The following is a 15916-nucleotide window of genomic DNA, read 5'->3' on the forward strand; positions in this document are numbered from 1 at the left end:
CTTTTGCCGCCACTGCACTGCTGAATTTTGGCAGCAGAATCAGTGGTGCAGCGACCATTTTGACAGTCGCCAGGAGGGCCCAGGTGCCCTCCTGGCACCCAACACGAAGGGCTTGGCTTCCTGTTGGTGGGGCTGGGGCAGTGTGGAGAGCTACAGTCATGGATCCCATGGAGGCAAGAACGTCTACAGCCATAAAACTGAGAAATCAATGGTACGAAGTCCAAGAAGCAGTCATTTCTCAATAGAAAAGTTCTGGAAGAAAAGCCAGCCAGAAATTTCCCCTCATTCGAAATGTGAGTGGGGAACAGTTGTGGTCCCTGTGTGGTGAGGGACTGTCTTGTCTGCACATGCTCAGAGATACTCTCATCTTTGTTATTCCAGGGCTGAGTCTTGAAAGAAGAGAGAGGCTACAGGATTAAATTCAATTAGAGACCTATCCACAGTGCCCATCTCTCCAGCAGGGAACTTCAGGGTCGGGTGGATAGTTCTTTCTTGAGAGCCCTCCAGGTCCAAGAACTCCTGGTTGATTTTACCCTGAAGAGTCCCCTGATGCAGACGAGCTCCCTCCCACATCAAACAAGAGGGCGACACCCATGCTTGGGGACTCACGAGAGGATTTGACCGCTACCTTGAGCCTTGTTCCAGCCAGGCCGGTGTACACCTCTCCCTCCCACACTTTGTTCTTCCCTCGCTTCAGCTCCATCCTTGAATGCCCAACCACGTGAGCACTGTAGGCCTCGGGCATCTTGATCCGGAATCTCACCCAGCTTTTCTCTTGTAGGACTCCAGTTCTGGGCTGTAGAAGGACACACCCCTTTCTCCACAAGCTGTAGACCCTTGGAAAGGGCAGCCACCGTGGGTTGGTGAAGCAGCGGACGACGTAATCGCAGACGTGGGTGAATTCTTTGCCCTCAGCGTTCCTTCCGTACAAGCCTACCTTGTAGAGTCCTGATTCAGGGAGCAGGATGGAAACGCTGACCTTGTTCTCCAGGTGGGTGACCAAGATGTATCGTTCCATTGGGTATGCTTGGTTCATCATTTTGTCCTTGCCCAAAGTGGCAGTGACTTCAAAGCCCGTCGGCATGTGGAAAGTGATATTGCACCGTCCCTTTTGGGTATTGATAATGGGGGCAGTGTGGCTAGGGTTGGAGAGCCCTCTCCACTGGGAGTTGATCCCTGTCCCGCAGTGGGTGCTGAGGCCCAACGGGAAGAGTTCATTGTGGTTGATGGGGCCAGAGCAGCATATGAGGAAGTTAGCTGCATTCTTGAACTCATCCTCACCGAGCCCCTTGACAAATACTGAGAGTCTGTAATAGCCCATGAAAGGGCAAAGAATATGGCAACTGAGTTTCTCCTCTTCTGCTTGAGAAACCAGGCACTTCCTGCTCAAAGAGGCGTCTAAGTCTTGATGAACCAACTCGTATGTTGCTAGCAGAGGCCTTTGAGTCTGCAAGACCAGCTTCAGTGTCCCTGTGGTGGCGACAGTCAAATCGCCTTCCCAGTTACAGCCCCCGATCCCAAACTCTCTTGCCTTCGGATGTAGCCCCCAGAATGGGAAGGGATTTACCGGTAATTCCTCTTGGCCACTTGGTTCCAGACACTCAATCTGATGGGAACACACCCAAGTATACGGCTTCCAAGAATTTGAAGGGCGAGCAAAGATCTGCAGATCAAAGAGGCCCTTGGTAGATGGGAAGACTTTGAGAACCATGCTGTTCTCAGATATGGTCAGCATCCCATGAGTCTGGCCGATGTCTTCTTTGCTGTCGTCATGGCAAAACTTCAAGAGCTGGTAAGTGAACTCTGTTGAAGTGGTGCTTGCTAAAGACACAGTTGCTTCCCCTTGGTCTGAAAAGAGAGAGATGAGGGAAGGCGTCATTTTAGCTCAAGTAGTGTGGGGAAATCCTCAGCTTATCTCCAGTCCCGTTGTGTGTGGCCTTTGTTATCTTCGATCAGAGATAGCTTGGGGATTCTTCTCCCTCCAGGGCGCAGGGCTTTGGGAGGGGGAGGGGCTTTGGGCAGGCAGTGTGCGGGGACCATGGAGGGTGCTCAGTCCTCCACAGACTGAGCACCCTCCATTGGGCCCCCGTACAGGTCAGATTAGGGTGTGAGTTGGAGGTTGCCCTCCCCTGCCATAGAGCACCATAGTACAGCAGAGAGTTATGTCAGGGCCTTTTTGAAGGCAGGACCAAAACTGTGCAACTTCCTCCCTGGGGAAGCTCACTCTGCCACCTTTCAGCTTACGGACTAGGTGAAGGCCGCACTTTCCCCAAGGGCTCTGGCAGCCTCTGAGCAAACGCTCTCTTAGTTCATGCTTCGGTTTTGCTGCGACACCTTCATTTTCTTCATTGTTTCGGTACATATTTAGATTTTAAATTTGTGAGCTGCCTCAAAGAACTTTTCTTTTAGTTCAAATGGCAGGATATAAATATTTTAAATTAAATAATGAAGGATGTGTCCCTCTGCCCAACACTCCATTTTGTGCCTTCACAACTACAGCACATTCCTGTAGCATCATTTCAACTGTGCTTCACACAAGACACTCATCTTGATCAACAGCCCTGTAAGTCAGCATTTCCCTGGCTGGGGATACTGGGAGTTGTATTCCAGCACATATGGAAGGTGCCAGGTTGGCAAGGTCTGCTGTAAGTATTATTATCATTATGTTGCAGGAAGCAGAGGCTGAGGTGGAGAGAATAGTGGCTTGCCAAAGGCCGCCTCATGGTTAAAATGAAATTTGAAGGAGGGGATCTCTTAGCTTCTGTGCTACGCCAACTCTTGAGAAAAATGGAGAGCAAACTGATCTGCTGTCTGGTATTTTGCCATCCTCTGCACCAGAAACAAGAAGAAGATGGCAAATCCCAGAGGCCTATTCAGCACCACAGTGTGCTAGGAGCTGTACAAATCACGGAAGTAATTTGGATCACACCAATGAATTAACAGGATGCATGCCCAGCTCCTGCTATTGTGTCCTGGACATAGATGGCCAGTCACTCTAGCCTGGCCTTCCCCAACCTGGTGCTCACCAGATGTTTTAGATCACAGCTCCCAGAATCCCTGACCACCAGCCATGTTGGCTGGAGCTGATGGGAGCTGTAGTCCTAAACATCTGGAGGGCACCAGGTTGGAGAAGGCTATTCTAGCCAATTAACCTAAAGCTAACATAGATAGAACTATGGGGTTGGACTCAATGGTCTTATAGGCCCCTTCCAACGCTACCATTCTATGACTATCCTATGAGAACCTTGATTATTCAGGGGCTCCCTTTCTCACTTTCAGTTTCTTAACCTCTGATTAATTCATTGACTGGGTAGAAAAATGGGGATATAAAGTGAATTGGTGGGTTGTTATATTGGCTGTGTTCACATCTAATGCTAAGCTATGGTTTATGTTAATCATGGTTTGTTGTTTTGGCCATGAAAATTGTCTTGCAAATGAGCAAACAAACCATGGCTTTCCCCACCTGCTATTTCTGGTTTGTTTCTTTCCTGCCTGTTTTGCCAGCCTTCAGAGTGGTTTCATTTTCAGATTGTTTTTGCTGGGTGCCTCTGTTTCAGGGTGGACAGCAGCACAAACAAGCCAGGGGTAAGGCATGGTTCTGAGTGAAGACATTATGACAAGCCGTGGTTTAAATAAGCCAGATTTTGTAAGGCAACAACAAACGATGGCCTCTATTTGCAGTTTGTAGCTGGTTAACAAACCATGGCTTGTTTGTGGGGATGGGTTCAGACACAATAACAAGCCAGATTTCAACAAACCGCACCATGGCTTAGCATTATGTGCAAACCAGGTGACTGCGATATTGACTCAAACAAAAAATCTGTGTACATATTCATGATGCTTGCTTTCCCAAACTGGGAATATGGGTGTCCTCCACATAGTACGGTTACCCTGCTTATTTCACTGGAGGGAGTCTATCTCTGCATGCCTTTATGCCCACAGATCAGCTTTCTCCATTGAAATGGGTGGGGAACACACAGACACACCTTTCTCGTGCAGGAGACCGATCTGAGCAGATATGGATTTCTGGCTCCAAAAGCGTTTCCTAAAACAACAGCATCTTTCTCCGTGGGATTAAAACACTGTCAAAGCAATCCAAAGGTTCCCTACTTCGAACTTACCCGTTCGAAGCAAAGACGTATCCGGAGAGAGGAGGGTGAGCTGCAACTTAAAAAACTCGGGTGTTTTGAAAACTCTCCCTTCAAAAACCTCCAGCGAGATGGGAGGCTGGATGAGCTGCCATTCTGGCTCGTCGGGCCAGTGACTCTCAAGGAAAGCTTCTGGGTTGGTGAGGAAGAAAAAATCATCGTGCCTGTGAGGGGAAGGGAAAGAGGACATAGGGTAAAGTTCTCCTCAACAGACAAGACGAACTACATTCATGGCTCCTGAATGTCACAAAAGGCTGGTGCAAATGTATTGGGGCTGATAATGAGGCTACATTTTAAATAGGGATGGGCAACACATGGCATGCGGCCCCCGCTGGCCCCCAAAAAGAAACCATTGCAACATTGCATTCCTCAGCAGATGAATATGTCTGTTCCCCTAAGGTAGAATATTTGAAAACTACAGATTTAAAGGAATGAGTGAACTCGCCTTGAGAATCTAAACGTGAATATGAGAGTCCCATAAAAACATCAGATTTTATCCCACCCTCTTCTAGGCCTTGTTTTCTCCTCCTACACATTCAAAACACCACCAAAGCACCCCCCCCCCACTCCAGGTGTTTCCAAATGAGGCTGTTACTGTGCAATCGTCCTGCCTCAGTCACTGAATATTATGTTGTCTTAAAATTGTAGCCCTCCAATATTTTCTCACCGCTTCCCTCTCTCTCTCTCTCTCTCTCTCTCTTCTTTTTTTAACCAGAAGAAGGGTGCAGTCCTATGCATGTTTAGCTGGAGAAAAGTCCTATAACTCCCAGCATGGCTGCCTGGGGAATGCTGGGAGTTGTAGGACCTTTTTCTGTCTAAAGACGCATAGGATTGTGCCCTAAATCAGTTAAGACAGAAAAGATGGGATAGTTGCAAATTCCTTTTGACTGTTAGCGTTTGGAGCCCTCCATCTGGAAGTTGGGAGGTCAAAGAAATCTGCGATGGAATCAAATGAGTTCAGATTTCTATCAATCTGACCTGAGGATTCCGCACTGGACCAGCTTTAGTCCAGTTGCACAGATTCCATGGAGTTGCGGACTGTTTTTTACTTTCTGGAATTTTATGCAGATTTAGTCGTAGAAAAATACATAAAATAAAAATACACTGGCCTAAAATGCACATTTCCCCTACAGGCCAAAGCACAAAGATACACATTTTGGGGGGATTCGCACATTTTCACAAATGCAAATTTCCAAAAATCCAGGAAATTGGAAAAGTCTGATTCCATCAATGGGCAGAGGATGGAATGAAAAGCACCTGACAATCCATGAAACATAGACGAATCTCACAAAATCCATACATCCCTATCGGGGAGCTCCGGCCCTCTCTTACAGACACACACACACCAAAGCACGTTTGTGCTATGTAACATGATTAGATGCTACGAATGCCATACTGTTTCCATTATTTAGTATTGGCCAGAAAGTGACAAGTCCATAATGCCTCTAATGGAAAATAATTTAACACGGTTAATAATTTTTGAAGCAAGTCATTATTTGCTTTCAGGCTGAAATGTGCTGTGGTAATTACATCTAGAAGCCACCTAATAAACCCACCGAGGACCAAGGGATCAATCAAATGGTGACTCAGCTATCTAATTAAAACAGGGGAGGGACGTTTGTCTGTCAGTCAGTCCAATCTGGAGCTCTTTCCAAGTGTTAAAGGACAGCGCGCTGGCTGACCTGCTTGCACCCTTCCAGGGAAGCACATCGCTCAGCGGTAGAGCAGCACCTGCTTTCAATAAAGAAGGTTCCAGGTTCAGTCCTCAGCATCTCCAGGAAGGGCTGGAAAGAATCTTGCCTGGAACAAGATTCAGGCAGTGTCCGACTGGGTCATTCCGCTGACGCAAATGACCTTGCGCTAACGGAATCTAGGTTCTGAACTATGGGCAAGAGAAGAAAACTAAAGTTAGGTTTGCGCAAGTGCGGTTGCGCACGCAGTTGCGCGTTATCCTTCTGCAACCTGTGGTGCAACTGTTGTGCATTCTGCTTAGGGATTGTATTATATTTAGTGGTGTATAGATATCGCAAATACATAAATGGGTCACACAAGAGTTATGTGCAACTGTTTGCACAACTGGCTGCACAACTTGACCAGAATCACAGAACGCACAACCCTGAGGAGAGGTCTTCCCGTGGCTTTTAGCCCTGATAGCTAGGAAGGGAACCTCCATGTCTAGAGGCAGGATCACTCCAAACAACTGAGGACAAACAACAAGGAACAGCTATCTTTGTAATGTCCTGTTTGTGATTATCAGGCTGCTCACTAGTTGGAGACTAGGCTAGATGGACTTTTGGTCTAATCCTGAAAGGCAATTCTTATCTTAAGGCCCAAAACTTTATTCCTTTATATCAGGGCTGCAGAATATGAGACTGGGGGTGGGGGGGATCTGGCCCTCCTGGAGTCTCAGTGAAGCCCACCAAGGTTCCCCAGATGGCCACGCCCCCTTTCCCCCAACCACTGATCGTTTGGTGGTTTCCTGGCTTTTGCACAGTGTGAAGGTTCGAGGCCTATAGAGGCAAAGGGAAAAAAAGGCCAAGTTTAGAGGCCTGGAGTTTTCTTTTGGGAGGGGGTAACCCTGAGAGGAATAGCTCCATTTCTCCCGTTAAGTGTCAGTTTCATTTCCCCAGTTCAGTTTTATTTCTTCGGGTTTGAAGCAGTACTTTTGGTTTTGAGGGAACAGGGTATATAAAGAGAGCGAGAGAGCCAGTGAGAGCAGAGAGTCAGCCAGAGCCTGAAGTGAGGGCAGAGCCTGAAGAGTGAGCAGGAAGAAGCAGCCTAGCTGTGTAAGGACAGCTAGGGTAAAGGAACTTGCGTTTTGCAACTTTTATTTTTTTTAAGCACTTTTGTATCACTCACCTCTACTGTGTAAGTACATACCTTTATTTCTGATTTGCTTGTTTTAATTGACCAGTAAACTGTTGTGGGTAAACCCTGTGCCTACAGTGTCAGTCATCCCATGTCTACAGCCAAAACCCCACGTTACTGGGAAGGGGAAGTTTAAAAGAAGGAAGGCGGGACTCTTAAGGCGGCAAGAGATCCTTAAGGAGTTGCTCAGGGGGCCCAGGTCATAAGGGGAACCTTGACAACAGTTTCCCCCACATTCTAAAAGGCTGCAACGCTTCCCCTAAGACTTAGTGACGGGCAGTAAGAGCTTTATGCTACAAGATGGTGGCATTTTTGGCCCTGCCCCTCTTGCCTTTGGCCCCACCCACCCCTGGAATGCGGCCCCCAAGAACTTCTCCAAAATTGAATCCAGCCCTTGTTTTGTATTATATACAAAACACCCTTGTTTTGCATGTAATTTAGTTGTATACCTAAGTGTAAATGTGACAAACAAAAACATGTATATCCTGGAGACACACTTAACAGAGAGTCGGGATGGGCTGTGTTTCCCTGCTTGAATGCACACTCAGCAAGCACCTGCTTTGCATGCAGAAAGTCCCCAGTTCAGTCCCTGGGATCTCCAAGTTGGGTTAGGAAAAGAATCCAGCCTGGAACTGGAGAACTGGAGAGCTGCTGCTGCCAGTCAGTGTCAACAGTACTGGGCTAGATGGACCCAGGGTCTGACTCAGTATGAGGCAGCTTCCTGTGTTCCTATTTATTGTATGAAATGGCCCATAGAGAGCCATTGGATAGGTCTAACAGCAGCTACTCATCATGACAGCTAGATGGTACCTCCAGCTTTAGATGCAGTCTATCTCTAGGTTCCAGTTGCTGGGAGGGGGAAAAGTGGAGATGGGCTGTTGCCTCCGAGCCCGGCTTGTGGACTTCCCAAGGGCATCTGTTTGGCCACTCGTGCAAAAAGAGGCCCAAATTCGATGTACTATTAGCAGAAGAACGTGCTTCTCTGCCTTTTCCCATTGTGCAAGTGCCAGCGGACCACTTTGTAAAGCTAAGATCTGCAAGTGGCTGTGCAAGCAGAACTTAACTGAATTCTCCCTTTGCACATGGTTCATAGCTTGGTTTCCGTTGACACAACGTCGTTATGTGACCCCTGAGCAGATAACTCACCCCTGCTTACTATGATTATCATTTGTTCAAAAGTAACACTTTTGAATGGAATTCATTCTTGTGAGAGCATATTTACTATTGCTAACCTTTATCATTAAGAGACATTTCTGAATTGCAGTTACACTTGCGAGGTAGATGTAAATTATTTATGTTTACTATCATTATTATTTGTTAAAATGACACAATTTTGAGCTGTATTCATTTCTGTATGGTAGAGTCACGCCATTTGCATTCCTGAAGACAGGTAATCACAAATTATGATTTGAGACTCTGTGTTTGCAGCGCTGTGTCTACGTTCTTTCTTGTAATTACTTGTATTGGATGTTACCACACTTGGTTGTACTTTCCCGCCATGAATGGTCGTACATCTACTTGAGACCTTGTGCTTTTACTTGCCGTGGCAAGTTCTGTACATGTACCTACGTTTGTAATATATATCAAACATATTCTGATCTTGAGTTTCATCGGCTTTTTGCCATAATTGTTGGTCTGTTGACTCGTTTGGCGATTCTTATTGAGGTCTCCCCTCCTTTTTGCTTCAGACCATTGGATACAGCCCATAAGAGCCCTGCTGGACTGGACAAACCCTTGGTCTGATTCAGGAGGGCTTGTCTTACGTTCCCTATATCTGGGATCTAGAATGGAGAAGCAGAAAAGCATCTCACCTGGGGAGGAACAATCTCTTCTCTACATCCACTAGGCCAGCCCCCCAGCAGGCATCCAGCAGGAACCACTGGGCTTCCAGCTCCACTGCATTCCACATGTGGTTGGATTTCTTTTGCAGGCAGCGTTGGCCTTTGCTGTATCCAGCACCTCTCCCATATCCTGAGACTTCAACACAGGCCAAGCCTGCTTCCCTGGAAGGACGGATTCACAAGATGAATGTAAGCTGGGCAGTTGATGATGTAAGGAACTGAGGAACAACCCCTCGCATAAGGAGGGCTCATCAGATAAAACAACGATGGTGGCCTGAAGTGCTTCTTTGGGCTGAGCCGCCAGGTGCTGACCATAGCACAGTGCTTCTTATTTTCCTCCCAGACCTTTATATAATAGGCCAGAGGTGTTGAATTTCAGGCCCGTGGGCCGAATACGGCCTACCTAGGTTCCCAATCTGGGCCTCCCCAGAGGGCCACGCCCCTTTCCCATGACCACCGATCATTTAGTGGTTTCCCGACATTTGCTTAGTCCCCCCCCCCAATTCTAAGAGGTTGAAATGCCTCTCCTCAGGCGGCAAGAGCTTGAAGCTGCAATGTGCTGGCACTTGGCGGTGTGTTCTGGGGTATTTCCCCCCTTTTCCTTTGGCCCTGCCCGCCAGTGGAATGCAGCCCCCGGGAGCAGCTTCTCTGACTCGGAACCTGGGCCTTGGGATGAAAGAGGTTCAACCCCCCTGTAATAGAGCCTGGCCAATCACGGCTAGAGGGACGTGCAACCCATCCGGAGTTTGAGGACGGATCTTGCTGTTCTGCTTTCTGACTGAGGGAGTGAGGCCTGGGGGTGAAGAGACTTGTGTTTACACCGCTTTGACTGGCCTGCTATGGTCTTGTATTACAAGAGACCCCATATGTCCCAAAGAGAGGATATTTCCATGTGCACCTGGTATGCCAGAGCCCATACCACACAGGCTTTGGCCTCCAGTGTTGCCGTTCTCCTGTGAGTGTGGCTCTATGCAGACATTGGTTTGAACAATCAACCACTGATATTTTCTTCACACAACCAATTGCCCGAAGTGCATTTGCCCGAACATTTGCTTAAGTTGCACAGATGTGATTCAAGAGCAGCGTCTGACATTTTGGTTCCCCCCACTTCCCCACTGTGTTGCATTCTGGGATGGTAGTGTTTGAGTTTGGAGGCCACCAAACTCAAATACTATCATCCCAGTAGTATTTGAGTTTGGTGGGCTCTCCAAATATTCTCACCTTTGGTTGTTGGGTAAGCTGGACATTTGCCCTTGCTAGTAGGTTCCTCATCAAATTGTTCCCACCAGTAAGTGTGCAAGGAGCTCACCTTTGGTTTGTGTTATTGCTTTGGGACAGTGAGCGTTCAGCAAATGCTGAAATGCATGTATGCCACAAATGAAACTAAGGGTCAAAGCAAGGCATTTTCTATGGGAAGATTATAATTCTGAAACCTGGATTTTGGAGATGGAATTTGGGCAGCGTGTGAATGATAGCACTGAATTATCACTGTGTTTACATTAGCCTTCCCCAACCTGGTGCCCTCCAGATGCATTGGACTACAACTCCCATAATCCCCAGCCAGCATGGCCAGTGGCCCCCCAGTGATGGGGGTGTAGTCCAGTGCATCTGAAGGGCATCAGACCGGGGAAGACAAGATTACATCCATATTCTTCCAGCAGAACCTGAAATCCTTGAGAGCTTGAATCTTTAAATTTTACACACAGATTTGCCGAGTTACAGCTGGGGATGTATGAGAATTTTGTTTGAGCTTGAAAATCATCAGAACTTGCCCAATTTGCATACCTCATGTGAATGGGAGTGCTTTTTTTTTCTAAGCTCACATATTAACAAACTTGTGACTGCATTTGAAAAATGTGCATTTTTTTTTAATGCACACTTTGAAATGTGCACTTTTCAAAAATTATATATTTTTACACTCTAGTCAAAGTAGGGAAAGCACACACTTTTGAAAAATGCATACAGAAATACACACTTTCCCCATTTGAAATGTGCACTTGAAAAGAAAAACCAGTCGCAAAACAGGAATGAGGCGACGTGAGTGTCAAAGTGGTGTTTGGGAAATCGTAGCGAACTCGCGCATCCCTGGTTCTCCAGATCCTCGCTACAATTAATCCAAACCACACCTGTCTCGATGCAGAGCGGTGTCGAGGCCTGCAGCTTTCAGAGGACGTGCTGCAGAGAACATTCCTTCTGTTAAAAGGTGAGTAGAAATGATGAGACATGCCACCCTTCTCTAACCAGCTGGGGTGAACTAAGCACACACTTCTCACTGGCTGCAGCTGCAGAGCGCAGGGAGCTGCTTCTTGAGAGGAGCGGGCAGCACAAATACATGGAATCCTAGAGTAGTAGGGTTGGGAGGGGCCTAAGAGGCCATCGAGCCCAACCCCCTGCTCAAGGCAGGAATCCAAATCAGAGCATCCCTGACAGGTGGCTGTCCTCGTCTTGAATGCCTCCAGTGTGGGAGAGCCCACCACCTCCCTAGGTCATTGGTTCCATTGTCGTATTGCTCTGACAGTCAGGAAGTTTTTCCTGATGTTCAGCCGGAATCTGGCTTCCTGTCACTTGAGCCCATGATTCCATGTCCTGCACTCTGGGAAGATCGAGAAGAGATCCTGGCCTTCCTCTCTGTGACAACCTTTCAAGTACTTGAAGAGCGCTATCCTATCTCCCCTCAGTCTTCTCTTCTCAAGGCTAAACATGCCCAGTTCCTTCAGTCTCTGTTCATAGGGCTTTGTTTCCAGTCTTCTGATCATCCTTGTTGCCCTCCTCTGAACCCTCTCCAGCTTGTCTGCATCCTTCTTAAAGTGCGGTGCCTAGAACTGGACACAGTACTCCAGAGTGCTGAGTAAAGGGGACACGTTGATTTTAATCCCGCCACCCCCCTGCCCGCTTCAGGGTAGTGCCTTGTGTGCATTTAAGACGCGCACGTAATAGAGATGTCCAAGGTTGCTCCTCCTCAGCTTCAGAGTTCACGTCCTCTGCGGTCGTCTCCCAAGATTTTTTCTTGTGAGACAGGGGTGGGCAACGTCGGTGGCTCCAGGGGCCAATTTTCCCCTCCCAGAATCCACTGGGGCTGCACCCATCCCCACGGCTGCCAGTTTTGTCACTGAAAAGGCATGGAGTGACGGAGGCATATTTACGCTGTATACATCCTCTGTTAAGTTTCTGTAGTTACTTGTAGGAAGTAGTGCCGGCTGTCCACCCTGAGCTTAAGGAACAGGTTGAGATGCAATAAGAAGAAAAAGAAAAACATACTTGCACATTTCACGACATAGATGGGCGTATCCCGAGCACACGCCTCTCCCAGTCTGGAGGACTTGTTCAGGGCTGTGGATCTTCTCCGATAACCCCAGGAAGCCATCCACATCATATTCTATATATGAGAGTAAAACCACACCGTTGCTCTTTAACTATAACCTTTGGTGCCCACCTACGCTGTCTGTTCTTCAGTCACCATCCTGCATCCAGCCCAGTGACTAGGGTGGGCTTCTCAAGCTGCATGCCAGGGCCCATGTGCCTGTGACTTGAGTGGAACCCTCACTGGCTGCAAGAAACAAATTCATGACATCCTTCAAGGCTCTGGTGAAGCTGTGAAGATGCCTCCTTCCTGTTAGCCTCCTCCAGATAGGTAATTCTGCTGCCCTATAGGCAGATAGACCAACCTTCATAGTGGGAGTGGCTGAGCTGCACGACCCAATCACACCCAATGCAAAGGCATGGCGGAATGATTTGTCCTCAGTGGAGGCCCCCCGCCACATCTCTGTGTGAGTTGATGCTCTGTGATACTTCCTGGTACAAGAGTCAAGTGTGCCTCTCATTTTAATGCAGAGAAATGGTGTGGTGTAGCCATCAGAAAATTGGGGAACACTGAAATATAATGGGCAGATATGGAGAAGGACAGCAGGAAGCTTGCAGCTTTAATTAAATTCCACAAAAGATGGAATTCTGGCCAATGCAAGCTTCTCATGCAGTTCAGGAATAAGAAGAAGACTGCTTATCAAGCTAAAGACTTACACTCTGAGATCAACATTTAGAGGCCCTCCTTGTCTGCCTGCCTGTCAGAGCAATGAGGCTGATGAACATGAGGGATAGGGTCTTCTCGGTAGCAGCCCCCCAATTATGTAACTCTGTTCCAACTGATGTCTGTTAGGCCCCATCATTCCAGGCGTTCAAGGGGGCCCTAAATGCTTATTTATTTACCTTGGCCTATAATTGACTCAGGACTTTCTTGTGTATATGGTTATCTGGTCTTAATTGTTTTATTGTTTTTTATAATTGTTTTATGGTTTTGTATGCCACCTTGGGAGGGTTTTTCCTAAAAAGTGGCTTACAAAACTTTGCAGACAAACAACTAAAGCCTGCTGTGTCTTCTCTGATCCTCCCGTCTAAAGATACCCATCCATGTCCTGGGGATGGCGGATCCCCTGCCTGCTTTTCTCCTGGCTCTGGCCAAATGAACAATGAAAAAATACTTACTGATATTGTGGCACAACCACATCCATATGGCTCGAACCTTCTCCAGCTGGCTTTTGGCGCTCTCGGTAATCAGTGGAACGATGGTCTGGACAGACAACAGATGCTGCTGGGGTTTCAGCTAGTGAAAATAGCATGGAGTGGGGGCAATCAGCACGAATGTGTGTCATAAGATAAGCAGTCATTTCTCCACCCCGGTGACAATTCACATCTGCTTCCCCTACAGCAGTCTTCCCCAACCTGCTTCCTTCTAGATGTGCTGGACTGCAACTCCCATCATTCCCAGCCAGCATGGGAATTAGCATTGGCCATGCTGGCTGAGAACGATGGGAGTTGCAGCCCAACACATCTGGAAGGAAGCAGGGTGGGGAAGGCCAACCAAGAGCCATCTAGATGGCTGGATCAGTGGGACAAGGATCTAGTCTCATACGCTGTTTCCCCAGCCCCCGGCCAAATGCCTCTCGGAAGCCCACAAGAAGGACTTAAGGGCAACACCCCGCCCTGGCTGTTTTGCCTTTGGTGTTCAGCGGCATATTGCCTCCGGACATGGAGTTCTGCCCTCGGCCTTTGCCTTGCTGGTTGGCTGGAGGGTGTGTGTGAGTTCTTAATCTCTGCATATGAGCTTTCATCAATTACCATGTGAATGGGAGACCACCTGCAGTTCTCGTTAAAAGTGTAAATGTTAGACCTTTTGGATATAATTTTTTCCCACCCACCTGCTCACTCAAATGAAGGACGTGGGCGTCGAGCTGTCTGAAAACCCCGGAGTCGGGGAAAAGGTCTCTCCGTGTCTTTCGTTGGCTTGTTTCAGGGCTGGTGGAGGGCGGCCAGCAGTGTCTCTTTAAGCCTCCCAACCCCTCTTTGGAAAGTCGACCATGAGAATTACCCCTCAGCTGTTGCTGCTCAAGTGGATTTTTGGGACCTGCTGCCTGCAGGACCACCTTACTACTGTCGCCAACTTTCTTTGCCCGAAACAGAAATATGTCCTTACTCAAGAAATCTTTCTGGTCATTGGTGGTCATTTTGGTGGGTGGAATTTCTTTGGGCCATTGGTCGAAATCTCCACATCGCTTGTTCCTGCTGTGGCCTCCAGGAAGATTTTGGCCAGGATTCACCAAAGACCAGTGGTGGAGAAATTCAGCAGGGCTTCCTCCCTTGGGAGCATTGCCATTACAAATATCTGTCTTTTGGCTCTCCCTAGCAGCAGACAAGATGGGGTCTTCTTGGGCCAAGATCATTTTTTCGCTGTGGTTTGAATTCTGCGCATATTCTAACCAGTTTACAGCAGGGCAAGTACAGTAGAAGTTGCTGACTGCAGCTGATGGCCTGCGGAATGACATTTTGATGTCCTCGGTGGGTTGGGAGATTTCGATGTGGTTGCCATCTGACTTCATCTTTGCCAACTAAGAATGGAATGGGGTAGTGCAAATTATTTATTTATAATACTGTTATACCACTTAGTATGCTAAAATTCGTAAGCAGTTCACATTAAAAATACAATATAACAATATAAAACAACCTAAATTAATAAATAATTTAAAACTTTGCAACAAAGTACCCATAAAACAGGGCAGTGACATAATCTAGTACAGGTCAGGGAAAGCCTGTGTAAATGAATATATTTTCCAGAGGCATTTAAAACTTGCCACCATTCTGCCTCTGGAACCACACGTGAGAGAGTGTTTCAAAGGGCAGGTGCCACCACTGAGAAAGCCTGCTTTTCTGATATTACCTGGTGACAATCCATTATTTGTGGAATGACCAGTAAGGTCTCTTCAGAAGATCTCAGGGGTTGACTGGTATATATAGAGGAAGACAAGGCAGTCAGCTAGGTATCCTGGTCCTAAGTTGCTTAGGGGCTCATACAGTGTCAACAACAAAACCTTGAACATGGCCCGGTAAGTGAATAGGCAGCCAGTGCAGTTCTTTAACACAGGTGTAATATCAGTGCCAGCTCCAGATTTTGAAGGGCCCTTCGACAAGCCACCTGCACTGGGCCCCCTCCCTCGGTGGGCCTACTGTCTCCCACCATTGTCACCAGCTGGTGTTGCACCTTGTCCTCTTTCTCATCACTGTTAACCCTTGCTTGATTGCCAGGCTGAAAGCCAGTGAGCCAGGAGGCCGTGGCATCTCCTCCTCCTCCTCCTCCTCCTCCTCCTCCTCACCACGACCGCTGTCTGGGCCAGAGCGAGAGGCAGGTGAACAAGCAGGTTGCCATGGTGAAGAGGAGGAGCAAGTCCAGGGGACTCTTGCCAGTGGGCCCCTGCTGGGGTGGGGGCCCTTGGCAGGTGCCCAGTCATGCCTACCCTTGATGCTGGTCCTGACAGAGTCACAGTGTGCAATATGTGTAAATCTTGGTGTTCCACTGAGCATCCTCACGGCTGCATTCTGCACCAGCTGCAGCTTCCAAAGATGGTGCAAGGGCAGCCCCATATAGAGCAGATTACAGTAGTCTAACAGGGAGGTGATCAGTGCATGGATCACAGCGGCTAGGCTACCCCTATGCAGGAAGGGGGATAATGCAAAGGGGGTCTGTTAGTGCATGTGCACATTCTCTCTCTCTCTCTCTCTCTTTCTCATTCC

The 15916-nt window shown here is 47.9% G+C and overlaps 1 protein-coding gene across 1 annotated transcript; it reads right to left on the bottom strand.

Moving 5' to 3' along the window:
- Positions 1-529: 529 nt before the first annotated feature.
- Positions 530-14727, bottom strand: LOC146343567 (kyphoscoliosis peptidase-like). Its single transcript, XM_084860187.1, has 6 exons — positions 14050-14727; positions 13337-13454; positions 12116-12233; positions 8828-9019; positions 4122-4312; positions 530-1848 (listed from the first exon to the last, which is right to left on the bottom strand). Exons 1-6 carry the CDS (start codon positions 14725-14727, stop codon positions 530-532), a joined length of 2616 nt encoding a protein of 871 aa, XP_084716313.1.
- Positions 14728-15916: the final 1189 nt, after the last annotated feature.

Source organism: Heloderma suspectum, chromosome 5 (genome assembly GCF_057233095.1).
Source record: "Heloderma suspectum isolate Gila_16-S chromosome 5, 16-S_ref, whole genome shotgun sequence".
Classification (NCBI taxonomy): domain Eukaryota; kingdom Metazoa; phylum Chordata; class Lepidosauria; order Squamata; family Helodermatidae; genus Heloderma; species Heloderma suspectum.

Excerpts from the sequence above, each read along its gene's own strand:
- LOC146343567 (XM_084860187.1), bottom strand. The coding sequence starts at position 14,727 with ATGAAGTCAGATGGCAACCACATCGAAATCTCCCAACCCACCGAGGAC. Across the intron at positions 12,234-13,336 it reads GTGGTTGTGCCACAATATCA|AATATGATGTGGATGGCTTC; the intron begins GTAAGTATTTTT and ends TCTCATATATAG. Across the intron at positions 1,849-4,121 it reads TACGTCTTTGCTTCGAACGG|ACCAAGGGGAAGCAACTGTG; the intron begins GTAAGTTCGAAG and ends CTCTCTTTTCAG.